Here is a 23,592-nt window from a genome sequence, read left to right on the forward strand (position 1 = left end):
GTAAACACGTACAGAAATGAAAAGAATGCGAGTATCTTTCCTGTACCAGGTGGGCCGTACAGCAAAATACCTTTCCAGGGGGAAAACGGGCCATCAAAAAAGATAGGATACTTAAGGGCATACACAACGGCCTCCTTAACAGCGGTTTTACATTCTTCTAGGCCTATAACGTCATCCCAATGTACATTTAATTTGTTTACTATGATCTCCTGTGACGATACAAAGATAAAATGGCGTCTTCTCTATATTAAGTAATTGTTACGTAATTTGGTATTTGAAGCGTTACTGAAATCACGTCATCGTCGATATACGTTGAACGGTTTATCGACTGGAATTTTATCGTTTAAAAGCTTTACGATACGTATATTAATCGAAAATAACTTACGCATGAGATGTCCTCAGCAATCTTTCGTAATTCCGGATTATCTGAATAAAGCTTTTCAATGCATTTCAATATCTTCGATTGCATGGATTGTTCCATTGGGACGTTAAATAGCTCTTCTGATGAACGTCCATCACTCTCATTGGGAAATATCGACGTCACTGTCATTCCGAGATTAATATGATTCGTATTGTCATCAGTTATCTTCTGCTGTAGATTCGTCTCTTTCACAGGCTCACTTCTCGCTTGTTTACTAACAGATTTGGCTTTTGTCTCAATACTTCTACAAACACTGGATCATATTGTAATACGATACGTTGAATACGATACGTTGAATACGATACGTTGAATACGATACGTTGAATACCGTTTAATATCGTTAAATAATTTAAATTCTTACGTTTTGCTTGCATTTGTCACTTCCCTCGTCATTTCCCTTCCAGTTATTTTCTTACACAATATGGGATATTTTTGAAATTTCATCTTGTAATAATTTTCATACTCTGCAACGATAATTTCCAAATCGATGTTGTCGCAGACCCGATGTTCGGGAGATAGACGAGCTTCCCGGAATAATACATCGCTAATGTCTATATACCTAAAGAAATGTAGTTTTTAATTAATTATAGTTTTTAACCGATTAAAAATATTTTTCGCAATGACTGAACACTATAAGATAACCATCAAACAACTGTTTTATCTCTAGGTAATACAGGCAAAAGAATGTATTTACTATATAAATCCTCGAAGATAATTTCTTGTCTTCTGCTCTTTAATTTCCAATTTTTAGATGGATAAGAATAATTTGAATTTATATTTCATATATTTGTTTATAACTAGTTAATCTACATTATCGATTGAGTTATTCTTAACTACTGAATTACCGATGTCGAATTTTCAAATTTGGTTTCGCCTTCTCTTTCCACGATGTCCACTGATTTCTATTTCGATTGGTCACTGACACTATTCAAGAGAATTGGAACTAGGAATATATTTTAATTATAATATACTCACCCATTGTGTTCCAAATAATCACATACAAGGTATAATATGTTCCGATGACGTTCCGAAATACGACTCTCCTCCTAATATAATTATTTTTTCATTACAATAATATAAGTTTTTTCATGTAATTTTTTGTTACATTTGCGAATTCAACGAGTTACACATGATTTTTCATGAAACACGAACGTTAAAAATATTTGATACAGCCTAATTATAAAAATTGTTAGAAGCAAAAGTCATAGATACTATGTGCGAGTATCGCATGAAACGAACAGCTATTAAGAGAACTGCAGCAATATTACAAATCAAATAACAAAACACACTCGTCTGTGACGTGGAAATTCTAAAATCTAAAATCTAGAATATTCCTTACCTTTTTTCGCAGATTATAAAATATCTTATTCATACTACCTTGCATCGATAAATCACCGTTCATAGTGACACTTTCAAATCGCCTATCGTTTCTCAATGGATACGAGAATTTCCGTTTATTACTTTAAAAACATCCCGTCCATTACGTTTCTCTTAAAAAATTCTTTCAACTCCGTTGAAAACCGAGCATCAAACAAGAGACAAACGATTTGTTGCCATGGAAATGTTTGGTTCACACATAAGCAACGCACAAATATAATGATAGAATAGCTGAGTGTGTGTACTGTATAGTAAGATGGATGCAACATGGAAATAGAAAGAGAACACCATGTATAGATACTTCCTGTCCTTGTTTAATCAGGCATGCACACTAGTGGACACTGACGCTGCTCGTATACCCCTGTTACATATTTCCTGTACAAGTGCGCGTCATTAGACAAGGACGGAACATCCTCTCTCTACTTCTCTATCGCGTTTTTAGTTCGCTCACGCGCTCTGTACTTATATCTATTACATTTCCACCATAAGCAGCGGCCGTGTAGTGACTTACAAAAGTTCCGAACGGTTCCATCCTGGGCGGACGGTTAATTGCGTTCGGTACTTCGAGGCAGGAAGGTGAGTACAGAATCGCTCCTCTTAGTACTCTTATTAGAAGTGTTATCATCGAATATAAGTTTTTTCAATAAATTCTTATCGTTTTACAATCTTTCTAGAATACAATGACGTCAGCAATCGATCATTTTCGCGAATTTATTGTAAATTAATTGGGGGAATATCTGGAGTTCTTTATCGGTTTCGACTGTAAAATCAGCAACTATTCGAATTTTTCATTCATAATTGTGACGTTTTCGACTCTTCCGTTGCCAAGACCCTCTTGAGAGATTTTTGGCACGTTCCATCACCCTTGTTAAACGAGTGCACATTGGTGGATATATTGATTTTAAAAACCAATACGTGAACGAGGTTTATTATCTCACTGGGACAAAGAAATCCGTTTTATTCGCGAATTTTCCATGTTTCTTCTTAATTTTCGTGAGTGTCTGGCGCGGAGCATTATTTGAATGAACTTTTCATCGTTCAGATTATATTTCGTTTAAAAAGATTGAAATTGATGTCGAGAAGAAATGAAACAAGGTGCTCGGGCATTCCATCGTTTCCCGGGGAAAGAGAAATATGAAAAAAACGGTCGTTCTTCCTTCTGCCATTTTCGTCCATTACCAAAATGGTACGACCCAAATGTCCCGGGTCGTGAATCAATCAAGCGAATTTTGAATAATTTTTTAATAATATCCAGTTAATAATTTGTGAAACAAATTAATTTCATTTTATCGTTGGAAACAAATTAGTTGGATTTTTCTTTCTTTAGCAGTTTTCGCCGGAGTTGACCTGACGTGCTACTTCAGTTTCCATCTTCGCTTTTCGAAACTTCCAACGTCCTTGGTGTTGGAGTCTCCTTGCCCAGGTAAGTACATAGCTTCTAGATACTCGTCGCTGTTCATCCTTACGAGCCTCTCGAGCTTTAGTTGTCAATTGTTATCGTTAAAGGAAGAGAAGCTCGCGACAGATGTTATCGAACAAATCGTTTGTTCTCGAAAAGTTCGAACTTGTTCGTTGCGTTTGAATATATATGGACGGACTCCATTTTTCATGACATCTTCATGATTTGTCATGTCGTGAGTATAGCTTCTGACTACCATATGTTTGTGATTTATGTGAAATTTGACCACTATACCGTGATAGAAAAATATTTCCAATGAATTATAAATATTTTACATTGTGAATTATAAATATTTGTTACAAATTATATCGTACTTGAGGTGAAAATGAACCATATATCTGCTTATGGAATACGAGGTAGTAAATCATTCGAAACATAATAACGATTAATTAAGCACATATACAATAACGTTTACGAATGAATATTGCGAATTATTGTATGGCTTTAATGCGGTATTTAATGTTTTGATTGCGGTCTTTGAAATGGTATCATAGGTGCTGATATAATATCGCGCGAAAAAGGAAAGACCAGTGGTTAATATTGCAGGTGCACCAGTGCGTTGCGCTCGTCGGGGGTGGTTTTGACGCCGGTGCCGAGGAGAGACGCAGAACGTGTTCGATCGACCCGCAAACGTAGCCCGTGCTCATACTGCGACAGAGTTCGTTTCAGTTAGGCTCAGTCGCTGTTTGTCCGTCGACAGCGTATAGTCGCGTCGGCCTACGATTCCTTTTTTCTTCTTGTTTCTTGCGAACTCTCTCGCAACAGCCGTTCTATACGTACGCCGCCAGTATATCGCGTGATCATCGTTCCCGTTGCTTCCCTTACCCTCTCACGTCCTTCGAAGAAGACCTCCCTTTGGTTTTTCCTTGTTTGGAAGGAATTCATCGCTCGGACACATGGACTGCGAAGCACGAGGGTTGATCGAGGCATCAGCGTGATGTACTTTTCAGGTTTCATATTTTCTCTATGATACTTTCTAAGGAGAATTTGGAAGATATACATTTTTAGGAAATAAAGGTTTTTATGGAGTCATCGATAGGTTAGAATTTAATTAACTCTCTTATAACAGGTATTCCAATTTTTTAATATATAAATTTAGTTTCCTCTATGGTGTTAGAGAACATAATGCGGGTATTTTATGATATAACGAATATATTCGTATATATTTTAGTTTATTCATTCGTCAAATTTCCCTAGTAGGCCGGCCTGCAGCTCACATGCAGCACTTAGTAAAAATTTGTTTTGTTAGAGGTTGGCCATTCTTCTTGCTATAAAAATATCGTGAAGTCATATCATATGATAAAGCACCTTCTGAAAGCTAGATGCTCGATAACGAGCCTAATGATTCTCGGTAGTTTGTAATGTCAAGCTTTGAATTGGCGAGATCGCTCTGCTGTCAAACCGCCGTCCAGCGACGACCACATTCTTTAACCACGTTCAAGGGGTATATCACGCTACAGAAACCATCAAAGGGTTTGCAAGTTAGTTGCCTTTTAGAAGTGGGGCAGTTGGTTGTTACATGTAATCCGTAGTTGCTGGCTGTTCTCCTTAGTCACCATACATCATAGAGACGACAGTTATAGTCGCCAGTTGTCCTTGCTAATGGTTGCTTGTTGTCGCTAGTTAGTTCTCGTTATCGTTATGTATTCCATCAATCACGCGAAATTTAACGTATGGGAATTTATTCTTCTTTATTCTTTCTGTAGGGAGATTTTTTAAGACGAGGAAAATATAGAATATTTTAAGACGACGGTAAGGTTTGAATTTAAGTAACTGTTTTATGATACAACAAAGTGGAAAAACGATTTAATTTTATAAAGTTTAAGGTAATTTTTTAAAAAACTTCGAATTTAAAAGATTCAAATAGATATCTTAAACATAATTAAACCCTCCATATCGTAAGAAATTAAATGAAATTGCGCAAGAAAGTTAATACATTTAATGTATTATTTTAAACATTTATTTAAAAACATTTATTTAAAATTTAAGTGTAGGCGTTGACGCGCGCGCGCCATTCGAAGCATTTGTCAGTTCGTTACATCTGCGGTAAAAGTTGTAACTACGAAGAAGCTTAACATATGGTGCGTCTCAAGATGACAGTAAAAAGTATTAAGAGATTTTTCGAGATTTTTTCTTTTAAGTTTCCAAGTACTTTTTCTATTTAACTTCTTTTTTTTGCATTTTCTCACAATATTCGATAAATAGAGACGAAATATGACAGTTCTTAGTTCGGGGATTTATTGGTTCGAAAGTTACTTCAAAAGTGTTTCTGGAGTTCGTGCGGTTAATACTTTTAAACTACTGAGTACGACTTATTCCGTATGGCTGTACAAATCTTTGTTGATACTGTAAGCGTAACTGGTCCGGATATTGTCTTGTGGAGATAGAAAAATACACGAAGTATTGATTGAACTACATATTTTTTAAATTCTTTTTTAATTCTTTTAGTTCTTCATATATTGATAATAGAACGATATTCCGCTACTTTGAGCACAATATAGTAATGTTTAAATAAATAATAAAATTTACGCATTTCGTCTTCATGCGTCGATAAGGAAATGCAAAAAAAGTTAAAGAAAGATGATGCGCAGACGCGAAGTTTAGTCAGCAATAATATTTAAAACCTCTAAAATATATTGTACACATTTATTTGCAAATAAGCTCAATGAAATTAAACTGTAACTGTGTTTCCAATAATGTCTTCGATGTATTGCTCGCCATTATGTCGGATTAACAACTCTAAGTGATCGACCTTAATCACTAAATGGCGGCCGTGATTCAGTGGTATAGCTTTACATATGACGGACATCGCAGGCGCTTATAAGACGTCTATTGTGAAACGTTTCCAATAGCACCGTTTATGTGATGGTGAAATCTGAATATATATATATATCGCTGAAATATATATCGCTTATCACTTGAGTCTGACACGATCGTTTTTAAATAGAATCACAATTTTTTATTCTTTACAAAATCAGTCTATAAAGATTATGTGCAAATAAAATAGATAAATAGATAAATGGTTGTACAAACTTATAAAACAGATATTACAAGTATATCTAAATAAATGATATATTTATAAATTGTAATATTTGATCTAAAGTTTAAATAAATAAAAGAGATACTCGTGACTTACAATAAAAGTATTTTTTTTTCAATTTTTAAACAAAGCAAAAGTAGATAACAATTTTTCAAAATGTAAAAATCAACACAATGGTTGGTTTCTTTAATTAATCAATAACGTTTAAAGTTAATTAATGTCCAGAGTGGTTTGTACATTTTGTATTTCGCCGTATTTCAACGTTCGATGTGTAAATAAAACTTGATGCCTGAAATATCGAAAAAATAATTAAATCCGATCGTTCCGTCGAATTTGCAAATTGTATACTCGTGTAAAATCGAGTGCGCTTGTGTATGCTGATACGAAAAGTGGTAGTATATTTTTCTTTTTTCGATTATCGTTATCACTTTTTGTGTGGAAAAATTAATTCCGTGAAATGGAAGTGCAATCAATACGGCTTATCACGAAATAATAGCACAACGACGGTACATATTGGTATTGACGTCAGCTTCACAAAATTTCTCGAGTATCTCGGTCGACTATTTGGGTTAAGAATTCATTTTCAAGGTCCTACAAGCACGAGTATCTTATGGATATGAAATTTTCAGTGTACATTTTAATAACCATATTTCATATTGCATGCTGCGGTCCAAGAAAAATTCGCAGTTAATATTCTGCTAATCCCTGCTGCTTTTAAAGACCATAAGTAAGGTCCGTAAGGTCGTCCGTAAGGTTTAAAAGATTTCGAGTAGATTTGTATTACGTATTTTATCTTCTAATTTTTAAAGAGAGGGTCGTGTTTAATTAATTGAAAATGACGAAACTGTATTGGGACATTATTATCAAATATTAAACGTGGTTCCATTGGGTACTTTTATGGTCTTTGCGAGATATATATGCATTATACGTTGCTATTAGCAACGCGTAGCGATGAACGATGGAGAGCAGTACCTTCGTTATCTCGTCTCGGTTGTGTACATATCAGTAATGCACAGTACTCGTACTAAATATCTTACAAATTCCACACAGATTTTCAGATTAGTTTCGAATAATACCAACACGACCATGATAGTCACAGTACAGTATTAAATAATGCCACTATGCATAATACACTCCTAAAATGTTTCTACAAATATATTTGTCCGAATATTTTTGTCAGCTACTATATCCTAACCACGATTTATTAAACAATATATAGATTTAAAAAAGAATATATAACGACATTACTTGTTTAGGCTAGATTGGTTTAACTTGTATAGTTTTAATAACTGTGTAAGATCAAACAAGAACTTATCGTTAGTTTGGCGAGATTTGATTACACGAAGCAACATAATTGCTTTGAAACTCAGGACAGAAAACAATGTCAACCGGTAGACGCGTTTGTCTGGTGAACGTGTAACGCGTGAATAATAGATAGCGACAATCACGCGAACGCTAGTTACAGCTGACTTGGCTTACATTGTAGCATTCAAACTAGAGTATACGAGCCGTAAGCGCTATTGAAAGTTCAAAGGCCGACTAGTGAGCTTCATCCTATCTCATTTTTTAATCAGGCGATGGATCGACGAATCGTATTGATTTCGAGGATTATTATAGTTCTGTGGGAATTTTAAAGCGTGGTTTGTCTAATCTTGTCTCGTTAGCTACAGACTCTTTGGCGAGCAGCCTGAAACTTGATCCAGTTTCGAGAAAATGAAAAATTCGTTTCTTCTCTTTGCTTCCCTGTTCCTTCTTTCCTCCTTTTTCCCTTTTTACATCGCGTTAAGGCCCGTTAAATAATATTGACTGCCGTGGACGCTGGCTGAGAAGTGCACTTTATAACTAGCTTTAAAATCACTGACGTCGATGAGGACAAAGGTAAGTTAGAGGGTCATTTATCTGAGCTGGTGTTATTCGACCTGAACTCTGCAGCTTTTCAGAGCTTCTTTCGTTTTTCTTTTAAGAGCAGAGATGTTAACTGGTCTTTTGTTACGTGTAAGAAGTATGTACTAAAGCTTATTTAGCACCAATTGGTTGCTCAAAGTCGAGATATACATACCTATATTATATTAATACGTTACAGAAGATTAGGCGTTAGTTAGCTTATGAGAATTTATAGTGTGTCACAGATCACAAAAGCAGAATGACTACTTTTTCATAAACGATATATGTATATGAATTGAAAGTTTAACTATTACGCCACATACTTCTCTCGATAAACGTCGTCGAATGTATATTGTTAAGGAATATTAGCCATTTGAATTCAATAGTTTCGAAGATACTAATGCTTCCGTGAAGTTTTTGCAGGCTGTTAATGTTTTATTGAGATACTACAAATTTTGAATAACTTCGATTAGAAATAAAAATCACATTACATTAACGCGTAGAATGTAACGTAACGTAGATAATGTAAATATAAATTATATTACAAGGAAATAATACGGGTAAGTAATGTGAAACATTCTGGTTAAAATTGCATCCTTTGAAGGCTAGGACACACAGTACTTACGAAGTAGATTAAGTACCAAATGGGGTACTTAAGAAAATTCATGTTGTCATTGTTTAATAAACATCTTTAGCTAATAGCCTTCTGCAAAAGCTGGTTTAAGTTATGCTAACTTATTCCTTATTAATTGCAATTATATTGTTCGTATCTCCTAGAGGATTAATAATCCATTTTTATAATGGATAATAAAAGTAAATTTCTATTAGGTTGTCCCAAGTTTCTTTCGTTTTATAAAGAAATGACAGATGCACAACATATTTTGTTTTATGTTATTCTATATTATTTTACATTAAATTGGAAAAAGGTGGACCACACGTAATTCAATAAAATAATATAAAACGAAAAATGTTGTACATCTATTACTTTCTTATAAAACGAAAGAAACTTTTGGAACAACCTAATATTTCTCTACTACGACGCTTTTACAGTGCTAAAATATTTGATAAAAATGTTAAGAAATTCTAATATTGATTTAAGCGTATCGATTTATCCGCTCTTCATATTTGATCAAACAGAAATTGTTAATTATGATTTACACTTAAAAGCGGATTGCATATTATGAGGATAAATTATCAAATTCATCTCTAATATACACATTAGAGAATCATTCATAGCCGCAATCCTGTTTACCGCTAGCATTCCTGGCACTCAATAATTCATTAGGTGACTGCTTTAGCCGCACAGAATACAACTACAAATAATTAATCGCGATTAATATTCCATCGACTTTTGAAAATCCCTCATGTGATCTATTTCATGCGATGAGAATACGTATAAATTGAGATTGCGATCGACCATCCTCAGTCGGATAAATCGAGTGATTCAAATTATAACACAAAAAAAAGTTAAAACTAGTTACATTATCTTTTTCAATTTTTATGTATTATTTGGCGGAAGAAACCTTGGTAATAGGTAAGTAAAGTTCACCTCCTTAATGTTAATGATTTTAATATGTTATTAAGCTCAAAGTTCTAAGGAATTTTCTATATATATATATACATATACATAACTGTGTGCGTATATATATATAATATACGTATAACAACCAAAGTTCAGCTCTCAAGTGTACGCAAAACTTTTATGTTCATTTTACGCTATACCAGTATGTTTCATGAATTTGTTTGCTAACAGTATCGAAACAAATAACAAGCAGAGGACGAGCTATTCATGAATTGTTTTGCCAGCGTGTACGCTCCCAATATTTTCTATTTGAGAAAACATACTTGTTGCTATTGCAACTACAAATATTTTTACAGTCGACGCTTTTGCCGTGAATCATTGGCTAACATGTAAAATCGAGAAAAAACATGGTTTATTGTGATGGAAATGTGGAAAACCGCAAAACCGATATAGAAGGGAAAATAAAGGAAAGGAAGGTAGGGATAAGTAGAAGCTTGGGGCCAAGTTTAATTCACTGAAACCGAGCTGCTTGTATTATCACAAAACAAAATTGCCAGTACGTCATTTCCGTACTCTCGTCCTCGCGAAAATGGTTTCGCTTGTTAAGGAAAAACGAAGAGACAGGGAAGAGAGGAAAAAGCTTTTAAAAAGCTGGCGAAACGTGTGTTACCACAACGAGACACGCGATGCTATTTGTCGCTTTAAATTGTGCCGCAACTCGTTTTTGAGATCTTTGCCAGGGGCGCGTTAAAACATGCTGAAAATATATTTCTGGCGTTTCTGGGGTTTACTGAAATACGACAAATAACGTTGTAAAACATATGTACTTATGACTTACAGAGTAATTGAGTGTACAAAATATATAGTATACAAAATAGCCAGCGATTTAGGGCTTTAAAAGATCAAAAGGAAAGAAAAGAAAAGAAAAGAAGAAAGATAATATGTTGTGGCAGTCTAAGTCGATCTAAGAAAATAGATAAAGGGAGGGAGGGGCAAAGCTAGTTAATCTGGAAAGAATCCAAGCGTCAATTTCAAGCATTTACAGAGAATCAAGCGGTCTGGTTAAAGTCGTGAGTTGAGCAATTATCCCGCCTTAGGTTCAATCAGGTTAGTCCCACGCGAAATTGATCCAACCATGCGAAAACGAGTGTATTCTGATTTCTGTCGCAGATACTTCTGGCTAGTGCAGTACCTACACGGTGGTTGTTGAAATAGCCGCTTCTCATCTATTTTCCGCAGCGCGGACATCATCCTTTGATCCCTTACGACTAACGAAGTTTTCGAAGATGTACGGCAGTTTGAGATTCTACTTGAAAATGATCATGATTGCGGTCTGTGTGCCGTCTGCTCTTCTTTTTGTCCTTCCGTTAAAGACTGGTAAGTTGATACTGATTAATTATGCGATCGAAACCATATATAATGGCTACAAAAATGCCGCTAATATAATATTCCTTCTTTCTTGTATCTGTCTGCCTCTCAGGTCGTTTTACTAATTACAATAAGTAATTTCGACTTCTTTGCGCTCTCTTTTAACTCATTGAAATTTGATCCAGTTTCGAGAAAATGAAAAATTCGTTTCTTCTCTTTGCTTCCCTGTTCCTTCTTTCCTCCTTTTTCCCTTTCTACATCGCTTTGTTTTACATCGCAATTTACATTTATTTGTAAAGTTTGAATCTCCTCGATATTGAAGATGTTGAAGCTGCAAGTATGTATTTCATTTTAATCCATTCGAGACCGAGATTTAATTGTAAGACGATACCTAGGTGTCGGTACGATCTGAATGTTTAGTTGGAATGATTCTGTGTTTTACTCTCTCCAGGGTATCCTTTTCATACTTTGATTTTAAATCGATGACAATCTTAAATAGTATGCCTCATATTTTTAAAATATAAAATTATATACTATGTTATTCTATAATGTACTATGTACAGTTATATATATATATATATATATATATATATATATATATATATATATATATAATAATTCTATATTGAAGAAAATATGAAATTAACATGATATATACATTACTACATATGTAATTTCGACCAATTGCGGGGAGACGTAATCGCGAGGAGAGACGTCAACGGGGGTCGTAAATCCCCGTTACGACTGTAGCAGTCGACACCACGAATTGATCGATCCCCTGATTTCCGTTGAGATAATAAGGGGCGATTGAGTTTGTATAACCCTGTGATTCACAGAGTTATAAATTATATATGTCCAACACTTAGACTACACTGATGCCGAAATAAATAGTTAACAACTTGTCGCACAACGATGCGATAGATATGTGCGCTAGAGCAGGGCTCTTATACTGGAAATCAGTGTATTAATGGACTTAGCACTATGATGTATTTAGGAGAGAAGATGTATGTTCGACCACACCGAGAACCGACAAAGATTTGCGGGAAGTATGCGACTCTCGCGCTATGTGCAGACTGCCGCGTTAGGCGTTAGTTTTTAGACTGACTGTCGCTCTTTTTTTAATACGGAAGAAAAGTTCGGTGTGGGTGTGCCCCTGTGCCTAAAGAACACGGATTCGTTGTTCCCAATTTCGTTAGGAAAAGTGAGGGTAACGAACCGAGGTGTCGATTGGTCATGACCTGCATTACTGCTCGAAGGGATGAGTAGGGAGTCTCCTACCATCGTGGTGGATAGATGACTGTGTGCGTGAGAAAACCTAGCTTGTTTTATTACAGGGCTATTCGGATTTTCCTCATGGGTGCATACCCGCTTTCTCCGTGTTTTAAGTGCGACTAATAAACCCAAGGACCTCTCTAAAAAACCAGATGTGCGTCGAAAATACTTTTAGGCTTAAGAAATTCTTCAGGACAAACGGATTGACGACACATGGCGAAACAATACAGGAAAATGAAAGTTATGGTGGGCCCTTAGGTTTATTGAGGGTCGAAGTGACGTTACGCAGGTCGGTTGTTGTCCGGTCGCGCGGGCTGGCGTGCAGATGTTTTAGGCGGCGTAACAACATAAGTTATATATAAAATATGTATATTATACTCTTGCCTACTGACTGATATGAATTTCTTTCGGTCTCGAATGCGTTAAAAGAGAGCGCAAAGAAGTCGAAATTACTTATTGTAATTGGTAAAACGACCTGAGAGGCAGACAGATACAAGAAAGAAGGAATATTATATTAGCGGCATTATCATGTTTTTGCTCTCTTTAAGTCTTTCATCGAGACAGACAATCTACAGGTATTAATCGACCAATTTCTCCAAGCTGATAACTTCGAATTGATGTTTATATATAAGAAGTGTTATGTGTTAATCTGTCTAAATGTTTAAAAGGTGTTATAAATTAAATGTTGTTAAACGATACGTAATTGCCTTTTGATCGTAAATTTTACTATCAAGGGGTCTTTTATGTATGCGTAATCATTGTGAATTATAACAATTTATGTGATCGATATTAAAGGTGTTTAAAAGCATGTATTTTTTTCTATATTATTATTTTCCTATATTATTATCCTATATTATTATAGCATTCCTATATTATTATAATATCCAATTACATGTTGATACACAAGATATACAGATTATTATTTATAACGTTTTGGTTTTTTTAATTGAGTCATTCATTTAGTACAAATGATAAGAAATTAGTAATAATCCACAAAAAAAGAATATGGTAGTAGAAATATTATAAAAAAACATTTTCTGTTTTAGTGTAGAGTTACTCCTTCTTACAGACAGTGTCGTACAAATCTGTACGTCTCTAAGAAACTGTAGGTATCTGAGCCCTTACTTCCTCAACAACTTTTAGATCTGATAGAAAAAAGAAACATACGAAGTAATAAGTAATGCTTACTAATAAATTCAACAAATACAGAGGAAGATGGCTAAATCGATAAATTAACGAGACTAAAAATTAATTACATCATGGATCTCTCGCTTTTAATTTTAAGCTGTAAATTACCGATATCGGTGACTGCCTTATTCTCTTGAGTTTCCGAATCGTAAAGAATCTTTCCCCAGGGATTGGTCAACTGTGTATGTCCCCATGCGACGTAACTTGCTTAAGGAACACGAGCCGGTGATATGCAGGCAACGTATAATTGATTATCATTCGCTCTGGAACGCTGAAGTAATGACCAGTGCAATGGTCCAGTGGTCATATTGAATGCCGCTGGATATATCAGCATTTGGCAACCTAACCCAGAGAAGCAGGAAATATGAAGCCACCGAATACCAATTAACTTCGTAGTTGCACGGTTCACATTCCATCATTTCTGAATATGCGAGGACAGTCCTCTTATTGTGCTTTTAATTCTTTTATTTGTTTCATTTTCAGCAAATATACTGGTTTTTTAAATTAAGCTTCTTTTTATACAGAGTTACAGATTATATTAATTTTATATAGAATATATTTAAGAAAGATATTTAATTTTTTGCTAGTTAAGTATTGATCGATTAAGTTACTGTACCTTTGTTCCGATAAATGCGTGCCATTTCCTCGAAACTAATATCATAGCAAATGCCAATACCTATTTTGCAGCCCTTCACATCGAACGTCGTTAGGGAGTTACCAGGACTGAGTGAATCACTCTCTCGAAAAGTAATCTTATTAGGAATGTCGATGTCGAATAGATGTACCTAATAACATAAAAATGTAGTCGCTAATTCTATTGCTGCAACTTTTGTAATTTAATATCAAAGTTACCAACTCCTAAACTTTAATTATTTTTTATTTAATAACTGACAGCGTTTTTATCACTTTCTTTTATTAAAAAATCTTATCATTTAATAATGTTTAAAAAGGAGAAAAAATAAGTATTTTCGTATGTGAAAAATTTATACAACAACAAACACATTACAACAAAAATGGGCGTTTACCGTATCATAACGTATTTTATAAACCGTAAATTATAGAATTGGTTATAGTATACGTATGTACATATGTATATTCCTAAATTATTCCTAGATAGAGTCACTTTCTTCACCCCAATATTTTCAAATTCAAAGCCATAAAGGAATATATTACTTACCTTTCGGTGTTTTGCTATCAAAGTTCCATCGGGACCCCAAATAGTACAGGTATTGTACAATTTATCGCCCTCTATTTCAGGCATCGTACCACCAACTACATAGATGTTGTTTTCTTTAGTTGCGTTCGATGAAGCAACGCTCGTTTCACCATCAGGAATACTCTCAGCGTATTTTGGAAAGTACTCTGCATTGCAATATTTCAATTAATGAAAAATAACTGTCTTTTGTTCCAACCATAAATTAAATTGAAAGGTTTGTCAGTTTTTTATTTTCTAAATTATCAAAATAACTAAGTTTTATATTTCGACTTAATTAAATATGCAGTTACTTAGCTAATAGTATATATAATAAATTGTTTCTACAGGTTCAAAGTGAAAAATGAATATTTAGAAATATTTAATTACGACAATGCTATTTGTGTTAGCATCAGTGGCTTGTTACTCAACGACTTTGCTAGTACTTTTTGAAACATAAAGTTAGTTTTCAATTAACACTTATACTAGAGGCGGAATTATAAATGCAAAATAATTGATAATACTAATTTATAAGTACCTAATTATTAGTATCTTAAAAAATATATTTATACAAAAATCACGATAATCATGAAAATGGGGAAATCCTATATTCTCGAATCAATTCACAATTTATTTTGTATATTAATTAGATTCCGCGCTCATCAGTACGTACTCACTGGCGACATCGAGAAAATGTATCGGTAATTCCTCGTACGACCAGAGGATCGGAAATATCAAAGGATATTATGGCGCAGCGCGAGTGGAGAAACAGAAACATATGAGCTTAACACCGTAATATTCTTATCATAGAAATAGAAGCAGTCCTCAATTCCCGCCCGCTAACTCCTATCTCCACCGATCCAAATGATCTCCTAGCCCTCACTCATTTTAAATTAAATTATTATTATTAAATTATAATTAAATTATTAATATAACAATTAAAATTTTATATTTTCACGTGAGTTTCTTTAGATAATTATTATCAACATGATGACTAACTCTTACGGATTAATACGTGTCTGTAGGGCAATCCGGTGGACTTGATCGGCTTTTTACTTCGAAAGTTGAGTAATCGGTGTCGCTTTCTTACGCATCTTTGAACTGTATAAATGTTTTAAAATTGTTTGATCCAGAATGTACCACACCGGACAATCAAGAAGGCAGGTGCCTTGACTACAGAAAATGTAAACCTCTGCAAGAAATATGGCAGATACAGTACCGTACAGCCACCGATTTTTATAGACGATCAGTGTGCAGATACCAGGGCAATGTTACGATCGTTTGCTGCCGGAACAATCCAAACAAAGAGAAGAGAGAAATTTTAATAAAAACTGTGTATAAGTATAAGGCTTTGCGACCACCATACTGTGGTTTTAGCAACGTCTCTCATACCAGGGTGGTCGATGGTAAACCAGCTGAACTTGGTACGTTTTATGTCTTTCTTTCCGACTAATAATAAGCCATTTACTGCAAAGAATGAACTTTAAAGGCATTAAACAGCACATCAATGTACATTTCAATTAGACTAAATAATAATGCTATGATTCTATCAGTAGTAACTTTACTTATTAACTTGAATTATTTCTTTCTTTTACTTCATGTTAGGAAGAGTATCTTTTTGCTTGAAATAAAAAATTGATATAGGAGTAATAATATGGATAGAGATCAAAAACTGTTAGGGCAGAAATTACACGTTTGAACTTTATAGTTCAGTATAGTTCAAATAGAAATTATATAGAATTATTTAATAATTTGTATTCCACTGGAATAAAAATTTAATTTCTGTCTTTATCAAATCTCTATTTCAGAGTATTTGTACGTATATACTTATCGTCTGCTGTATGATCGAATATCGAATAGGTAATAATCGTTGTTACTCATTATGTGAGAAAAAATTATGTATATTCACAACTATGACTATTGCATTTTAGGCGCTTGGCCATGGATCGCTGCATTAGGTTTTCGTAATCCCCGAAACCCAGACAAACCACTATGGAAGTGCGGAGGTTCCCTGATATCGGCTAGGCATGTTTTGACCGCAGCACATTGTGCACATATGGATGGAATAGAAAACATACACAATCATAATATTGCCATTCTTAGATTGGTGGAGGAGGTGCCATTTTCGAGTAAGTCCTCAAATATATATATATATATATATATATATATATATATATATATATATATATATATATATATATATATATATATATGTCGGAGCGGACATTAGAATTAGGGTTAGGGGCGTGAAACGAATCTTCGTTTGGGTTACACGTTGTCGTTGTGCAATAGAGAAGACATCGGCTAGTGCAAATACGATTATTATAGAGCCGGGCAAGTAACCGTGGTAGTTAGGCACTCGAGAAACTAATGACAATGATCCTAGGTTCAATAACGAATCCGCGGTCGACGGGATGATAGATGAACGTACTCACAAAATCTAAGTCGGATGCGTGATATTCACTGGTCGTAAAGGGTTACTCCTTTCATCATTGAGATCGCGAACGAGAATGCCTTTCCTGTCCCGATGATGCCACAGAGAAAAACTATATTGGGGTGTGTCTAAGGACACGAGATCATCGGATTCGTCGAGAAAAGCCTTCGTTCAGAAAGTAAGGGAAATTGGCGTTGCTGCTAATTGGTCAATCTCCATATCGGTGGTTAGAAAAGGATGTTAGCCGCCCTCGAGGGAAAGTTGCTAGTGGGAGACGCCACTAGTTGAAAAATATGTCTCCCCTATCTTCCCGTAGTTGGGACAAAGACTGTTTGTCTGTTTGAAGGACTTTAGTTAACTAAACCTTAAGATTTATAACGGGCTCTCGGGCTAGCCGAACATGTCCTGCGGAGACGCATCGACATCTGGCAATCATCTTACTCGAAGAATAGGGTCTGCACGTGGCGAGCCACGGGACAGAAACCGTTGGAATGTTTATTGTCTCGTGTCGCCCCGAATATTTCTTTTAAGGAGAGCTATAGAATTACTCCATACCTTGTTAGGCAAAACGTTCATCCCGTGACCGCGGCTACGTTCGGCGACTGACTGTCGCCTCGAGCCCAAGCTCATTATCACGACTCTCGAACAATTACAATCGGGTTGAATAACTACAATTGTTCAATTACAGCTATAGTAGACTCTAGGTTACAATGTTGCGGGATTATCCAAAATTCCAAAGGCTCCGCTGTTCTTTCATCTCCGACATATATATATATATATCTGTGTGTGTGTGTGTGTGTGTGTATATATATGCTATTGAGTATTACTGAAGTATCATATCCTGAAATTTCTTACTGTACACATATATTGTGTCATAAAGCGTGTACAATTCTTTCTCATACTTTTGGTCATTCGTTTCCTGCATTTTCATTTATTTTTTTATTTTTCAGGGTACGTATATCCCATTTGTACGAAAGAGCCCCTACGAAAGAGCAACTTCGTCGGCTATAACCCCCTTGTTGCTGGATGGGGAGCGTTAAGATATAGTAAGTGATATCAATTTTATAATAAAATTAAACAGTTCCAGTCTTAAATATCTTTCTTATTTTCTTCGTAGGACGACCACGACGTAATGCATTAATGGAAGTACAAATGCCAGTGATTAAGAACGCCGAATGCAAAATAGCTTATTCCAAATTTCCTAATGCACCTGATATCACTGATGGTATAATATGCGCCGAACATGCTCAGGGTGGAGAGGATTCTTGTACGGTAATTAAGTTATAGAGTTACTACAAACTATACGGTATCTGAAGACACGTCAATTCGAATTAACATCAAATCGACGTCTTAAACATTAGAAATAATAGATAAACACAATTTAATAGTCTTGCCCACTTCTCACACCTCATTATGGTATTTAATCTAATTTCCTTCTAATCTTAGTTTTGCTCAAAATACATATAACATGTACATTATAAATTGGAGTATTTCAATACACAAATCAATAGAAGATTATTACTGTATATAAGTATAATTTCAATACAATTCGATCGATATATTTCAGTATCTTTGATTAAAAATTTAACGATCCTTTCAGGCTGACCGCGGCGGACCACTGCTGATACAACATGAATGAACCTCGTATTTAATAGGTATTGTGTCTTATGCTTATAAGTGCGGCACAGCTGGGTATCCCAGCGTTTACACTAGGGTCACATCGTACCTTGACTTCATTCTCCAAGCGATGCAATAATATGATATTACTGTTCCATAAATATCATTGTGTAAAAAACGTAAAGTTGGATTTTCTTATTGTGGAGATAAGAAACAGCTCAAATTTACATTGTTTTGTACGTTACAAATTATAGGCTTAAAATGTACGAAATGTAACTTTGAAACGACACTAATTTTTTACGCACGATAAACCTCCAGGACTTAGGTATGTAAAGATGATAAACGTATATTAATTCTATTAATTTGGTAATAATAAACCAACTTTCTGAGAAGTTCTGTAAATTTCGTTTCTGTTGTATCAAGAGAATAATGGAATATTCCACTTAGATCGTATACTTCTTGTATGTACATACAAAATTTTCCGGCTAATCTAAAACACTTCATAAGATAGAGAGCTTCTGGAAATTCGGACACAGAGAGTACATAAAATACAAGATAAGTCTCGTGTCTTTCAAAATTATTTTTTATTCGCTAAAAACGTCCTGTGTACTCATGCAATCACATGCAACCTCGATACTTCACTTATTTTTTATCACTTTCCAATTCAATACACTGTTTCTGCATTTTGGACTATATGTAAGAGAAATTTCCATTCAGCCAAAGGTGTACTTACAGATTATAGATTCCTATACGACTCTCGGTAAAAATTTATCCGCACTCCAGATAGTTAAAACTTCTGTCGACCGTATTGATCCATCTGCACTCTTCGTATGACGTCAATATCTGTTCAGTGCTGCTGCGTAGGTTTCATTGTGTTACGTCAATTCGTTTGTGACCGTTGCGCGAGTAATGGCGCTTTGCAATGGTGATTTGCAGGAAAGCAGTGCAGGATGCTGTGATTCGTTTCTTGTGGTCGGAGGTTATGTTTGATGCCTATATTTATCAAAGATTTAATGCACATTATGGAGTAAGTGTTTTGTCACGAAGTGTGTTTGAATGGGCACAAAAGTTCAAAGAAGATCGCACAAGTGTTATGAAAAAACAGCTGGACGCCCGTCCACATCCACGATGACAACATTGAACGTGCTCATGAACTTATGCTCTATGGAATAGACGAGTGACGCTGGATAATGTGGCAAATCATTTGCAAATCAGCCACGGCTCTGCTTATGCAATAGTGCACGACAGATTTGGGTTTTAAAAAGTTTGTGCGAGATGGATGCCGAGAAAGCTGATGAAAAGGTGAAGACGACGATGCATTCGTGGTTCGCAGCTCAGCCCAAAACATTTTTTAATGAGAAAATACGAAGGTCCTTCAGCAAATGGACAAAGTGTATACAGAAATTGAGTGATTATGTCAAAAAATGATGTATGTCTTTTTTGACAATTGCTTAAAATAAATTCTACACCGACAGAGCGGGTAACTTTTTACTCACCCTCGTAAGACACTTAAATTTCCAATCTATTATGATGAATAAAAGAGCTTATACTATTAAATCTAATTGTATTTTGTTGCATGAGAGTACACGTGTATGTGATGTACATTACCTTTATATCCCCTTGAACGCTTCAATATTGCGCGTATATACTATATTTTGTACAGCTTCTATAAAATTTTGTATGTTTGTTTAGGCTGTTAATCTAGAGGCTGGAGTACAAAGAAGTGGCACAATGATGTGGGCTGATGACATTTATAATTATCAAGGAATCACCCCTACATTCGCTCAGGTATATATCGTTGACTATAATGTATTTAACATATATGATTGTTAGAATATTAATAATTAATTTTTAATTCTATCAGAATTTTAATGAAACTGTCCCTTGGGAAGGAAGAACTGATACCTTGATATCACGGTTTGTACATCCTATATGTATGACAAATTTTAGAACATTATATAACGAAGAACCAGATCGTCGTGACCATGTGATGTGAATAAAAGGACTTGAATTTGATGATATTTTTATAATGTTAGATAACATAACTAAGTATCTTCACAGTAAGATAGGATGACATGGTTTACATGATCTTAATGTTGTTCACTTGAGTGATGATATTATAAGGAAAAGTGTAATATCACAGGTAGGATGATTCATAATTTAGAACTACTAACTCATGTATGTATTAAAAATTAAAGAAATATATTAAATTTTATAGGATATTTATGTTTAGTAACCAGTAATTCAGAGATTGGTATTCATGGTTACTATAACGAGGCTGTAGAAACGCACCCTTTCTTCTTTGCAAATGGTCCTGTATTTATGTCTAAGCCGAAACTGGAACCTCTGAATAATTTAGATTTATTCTTGTTATTTTCTAAAATACTTATCTACAGTATACCATAAGGAATGATACCGTATCGTACCTAATCAAGTGCCTTAAGAAACATCAACAGGATATCACAGTAATCCCTTATCGACTGATATGTAAGTAAAAGTTATGTGTCATTGTTATACACAGTTATGTGTTAGTGTTATACACAGTTATTTATCATTTTCTATTAATTCAGTTGTAGCCACTACAATATCTATGACACTGGTAGTAATTATAAGAACAATAATGATGTTCTATAAGAGGAAATGATGATTAGGAGCAAAAAGTTACAGGTAAGTCAAAGTATATGTTATTTGCCATTTGAAAAGAAAGTTACTAACTTAGAATTTTTTGATAAATAATAATTGTGCAAAATATATTGGATTTCAAATTTGTCAAAAATTGAAATTTAAGAAGCATTGTAATAATATAACATTAATATTTTGATTTTTCAGGAGATATCATGCGGTGGATGGATAATATGTAAAAAATATTAAGCAGTATATGAATTTACATATTGCGTAGAGATAACAAAATGAATTTTAAAAAATGTCGACATGGTAATAAGAAATAGCATCATGACAAAGAATATGTAAACACAGTTTCATTTTTTATAAATAAAAATTTGTTGTTCCAGATTTTGAAATATAGTGAAACGTTTAATTAGTATCTTAATATCTTTAAATAATTATTATTTTAGAATCAATTGTAATTGTATCATACGTACTTTTGAATTCGTGCAAGAACATATGTAATTTTGAAGTAGTTATTATTAGGAAATTGTTAGACGCGAACAGTATGCGAAAAGTTAGTATGCAGTGTAATAATTATCAATCAAAACACAAGAATTAAATTCTTGAGGAAAAAATTTCCGGAATTTCTTATTTACATGATTATAAAGAAATCCATAATAAAAAGGAGCTGCTTTCTAATACTTCTCTTCCTTGTAATGCCTACGTTAATAATAACGAGGTTCGACTTTTTGTTTTTAGAGGGATACTGGAAAATTTGAAAGTACAGTACCATTGGGAAGAAAATCACGATATTGAAAACGATATTTGCAAGTAAATTTCCAAAAAATCTGTTTTCAAATTTTCGCTTTCTATTTCACATTAAAAGAAAGGGCTGCCTTCTTTCTCTGCAAGACAAAACAAACATTCTGAATCTCGTATCAATGATGATGAATGATAAGTTATTTTTCTTTTCAGATTGAACAATATTCCAGATTTATTCATAATTTCATACTACGCGCAGAATAGACTTTCATAGGTATATAAAGGAAATATTAAGTATAGGAAAACTCTTTTTCGTTGTAGGTGACATATGCTTCACGGTTGAACACATGTATTTTTGAACACACATAAATGAAAAAGTACTCTTATGGAGAGAAAGAATTGATACCTTCGATTGACATTAGATAATGTATATAAACTTATGAACAATCACTATCAGTTTGTATTTTAGGTGCACACGCAGATTTGTTGGAGTTCTTATAAAATGTACTTCCTGTACGAACGTTTTATTCTTTCAAATTTTACGATACTATGTCTCATATAATAACTATATGGATTAAACGTAATATAAATGATCCGAAAATAGACTCGAACGACATTAATTGTCTTTCTATTTATACCAATATCGAAAATACAAGTAAAGCTGGAGCAATAGTATGCAAGAATGGACTATTTATTATTTTAAACCAAATCATAGCATATTCAGAATGCACAGTATTATCATGAAATGTAAATGAATCAGTTGTAAACGAACGATTTTACTGTAAAATCATTGCCTCCTTTTTTTCATCTGAAATATAGCAGCAATGAGTACATTCTTTTAATATATAATAAAACGAGATATCTTTATAAAGTTACATATGTCATCACTGGTAACTGTTATCTCGTATGACACCAAATATACCGTTAGTATGGAATGATATTTTTATGAAGATATACTTTAATGATAGATTTTATGAATGAAACGTTATATAAGAAAAATTATCTCTTGTTATTCTGTGAAGTGTAGTAGCTAATGAAGATTAATTTTACGAAGTATTAGAGCAAAAGAGAATTAAAAAATTAAAAAGATCTAAATAAGATTGTTCGTGTGGCTTAATTATCTCAATTCTGGTACACCACTTGTTACATTCTAACTAATTAGCGCTAAACAATAACTTGCAAATATTAAAGATATTCACACCTTAATATTAACACCTAAAGGTTTTCAGGAAATTTTATAATATTTGATTATTGTATATCTAGTCATTGATTGATAAAATTTCTTGTATAAGCATAGATCGAGGTTGACGTCATACGCAGATTGCATTACAGGTATCGTTTTAATTTATTTTATGGCTAGAATCATTTGAATATTATACGAATAATTATTTCCATTCGAACGATTAATAAATCACGTACCTATAAAAGATATATTATGAAAAAGACGTG

The 23,592-nt window shown here is 34.1% G+C and overlaps 2 protein-coding genes and 1 long non-coding RNA gene across 7 annotated transcripts; 1 reads left to right on the forward strand and 2 right to left on the reverse strand.

The window, feature by feature from the left end:
• Positions 1-21: 21 nt before the first annotated feature.
• LOC143304972 (uncharacterized) lies at positions 22-1,899 on the reverse strand. Its single transcript, XM_076627521.1, has 3 exons — positions 783-1,899; positions 386-674; positions 22-163 (listed from the first exon to the last, which is right to left on the reverse strand). The coding sequence occupies exons 1-3, from the start codon at positions 863-865 to the stop codon at positions 158-160; spliced, it is 378 nt and encodes a 125-aa protein (XP_076483636.1). The 5' UTR covers positions 866-1,899; the 3' UTR covers positions 22-157.
• Positions 1,900-13,132: 11,233 nt separating this feature from the next.
• Positions 13,133-19,638, reverse strand: LOC143304971 (omega-amidase NIT2-A-like). Of its 2 annotated transcripts, XR_013061643.1 has the most exons (5): positions 19,508-19,638; positions 14,709-14,893; positions 14,148-14,316; positions 13,640-13,873; positions 13,133-13,488 (listed from the first exon to the last, which is right to left on the reverse strand). XR_013061643.1 is itself a non-coding variant. In XM_076627520.1 (4 exons), exons 2-4 carry the CDS (start codon positions 14,790-14,792, stop codon positions 13,740-13,742), a joined length of 387 nt encoding a protein of 128 aa, XP_076483635.1. In that variant the 5' UTR covers positions 14,793-14,893; positions 19,508-19,638; the 3' UTR covers positions 13,133-13,739. The 2 variants fall into 2 exon arrangements, 1 of the variants encoding a protein (XP_076483635.1); XM_076627520.1 differs by having other exon boundaries at positions 13,133-13,873.
• LOC143304973 (uncharacterized) lies at positions 19,519-21,798 on the forward strand. 4 transcript variants are annotated; one of them, XR_013061647.1, is made up of 7 exons: positions 19,519-19,634; positions 19,711-20,254; positions 20,467-20,562; positions 20,639-20,917; positions 20,993-21,261; positions 21,345-21,441; positions 21,604-21,798. It is a non-coding gene; the product is annotated as an uncharacterized LOC143304973 (long non-coding RNA). The 4 variants fall into 4 exon arrangements; XR_013061645.1 differs by lacking the exon at positions 19,519-19,634 and having other exon boundaries at positions 19,655-20,254; XR_013061644.1 differs by lacking the exons at positions 19,519-19,634; positions 19,711-20,254 and having other exon boundaries at positions 20,261-20,562.
• The last annotated feature ends 1,794 nt before the right edge of the window (positions 21,799-23,592 follow it).

The sequence above is a fragment of the Bombus vancouverensis genome, unplaced genomic scaffold, assembly GCF_051014615.1.
Source record: "Bombus vancouverensis nearcticus unplaced genomic scaffold, iyBomVanc1_principal scaffold0069, whole genome shotgun sequence".
NCBI classification, from domain to species: Eukaryota; Metazoa; Arthropoda; class Insecta; order Hymenoptera; family Apidae; genus Bombus; species Bombus vancouverensis.

Excerpts from the sequence above, each read along its gene's own strand:
- LOC143304972 (XM_076627521.1), bottom strand. The coding sequence starts at position 865 with ATGAAATTTCAAAAATATCCCATATTGTGTAAGAAAATAACTGGAAGG. Across the intron at positions 675-782 it reads GTGACAAATGCAAGCAAAAC|TGTTTGTAGAAGTATTGAGA; the intron begins GTAAGAATTTAA and ends AATATGATCCAG.
- LOC143304971 (XM_076627520.1), bottom strand. The coding sequence starts at position 14,792 with ATGCCTGAAATAGAGGGCGATAAATTGTACAATACCTGTACTATTTGG. Across the intron at positions 14,317-14,708 it reads TGATAGCAAAACACCGAAAG|GTACATCTATTCGACATCGA; the intron begins GTAAGTAATATA and ends TTATGTTATTAG. Across the intron at positions 13,874-14,147 it reads ACGCATTTATCGGAACAAAG|GTTGCCAAATGCTGATATAT; the intron begins GTACAGTAACTT and ends TCTCTGGGTTAG.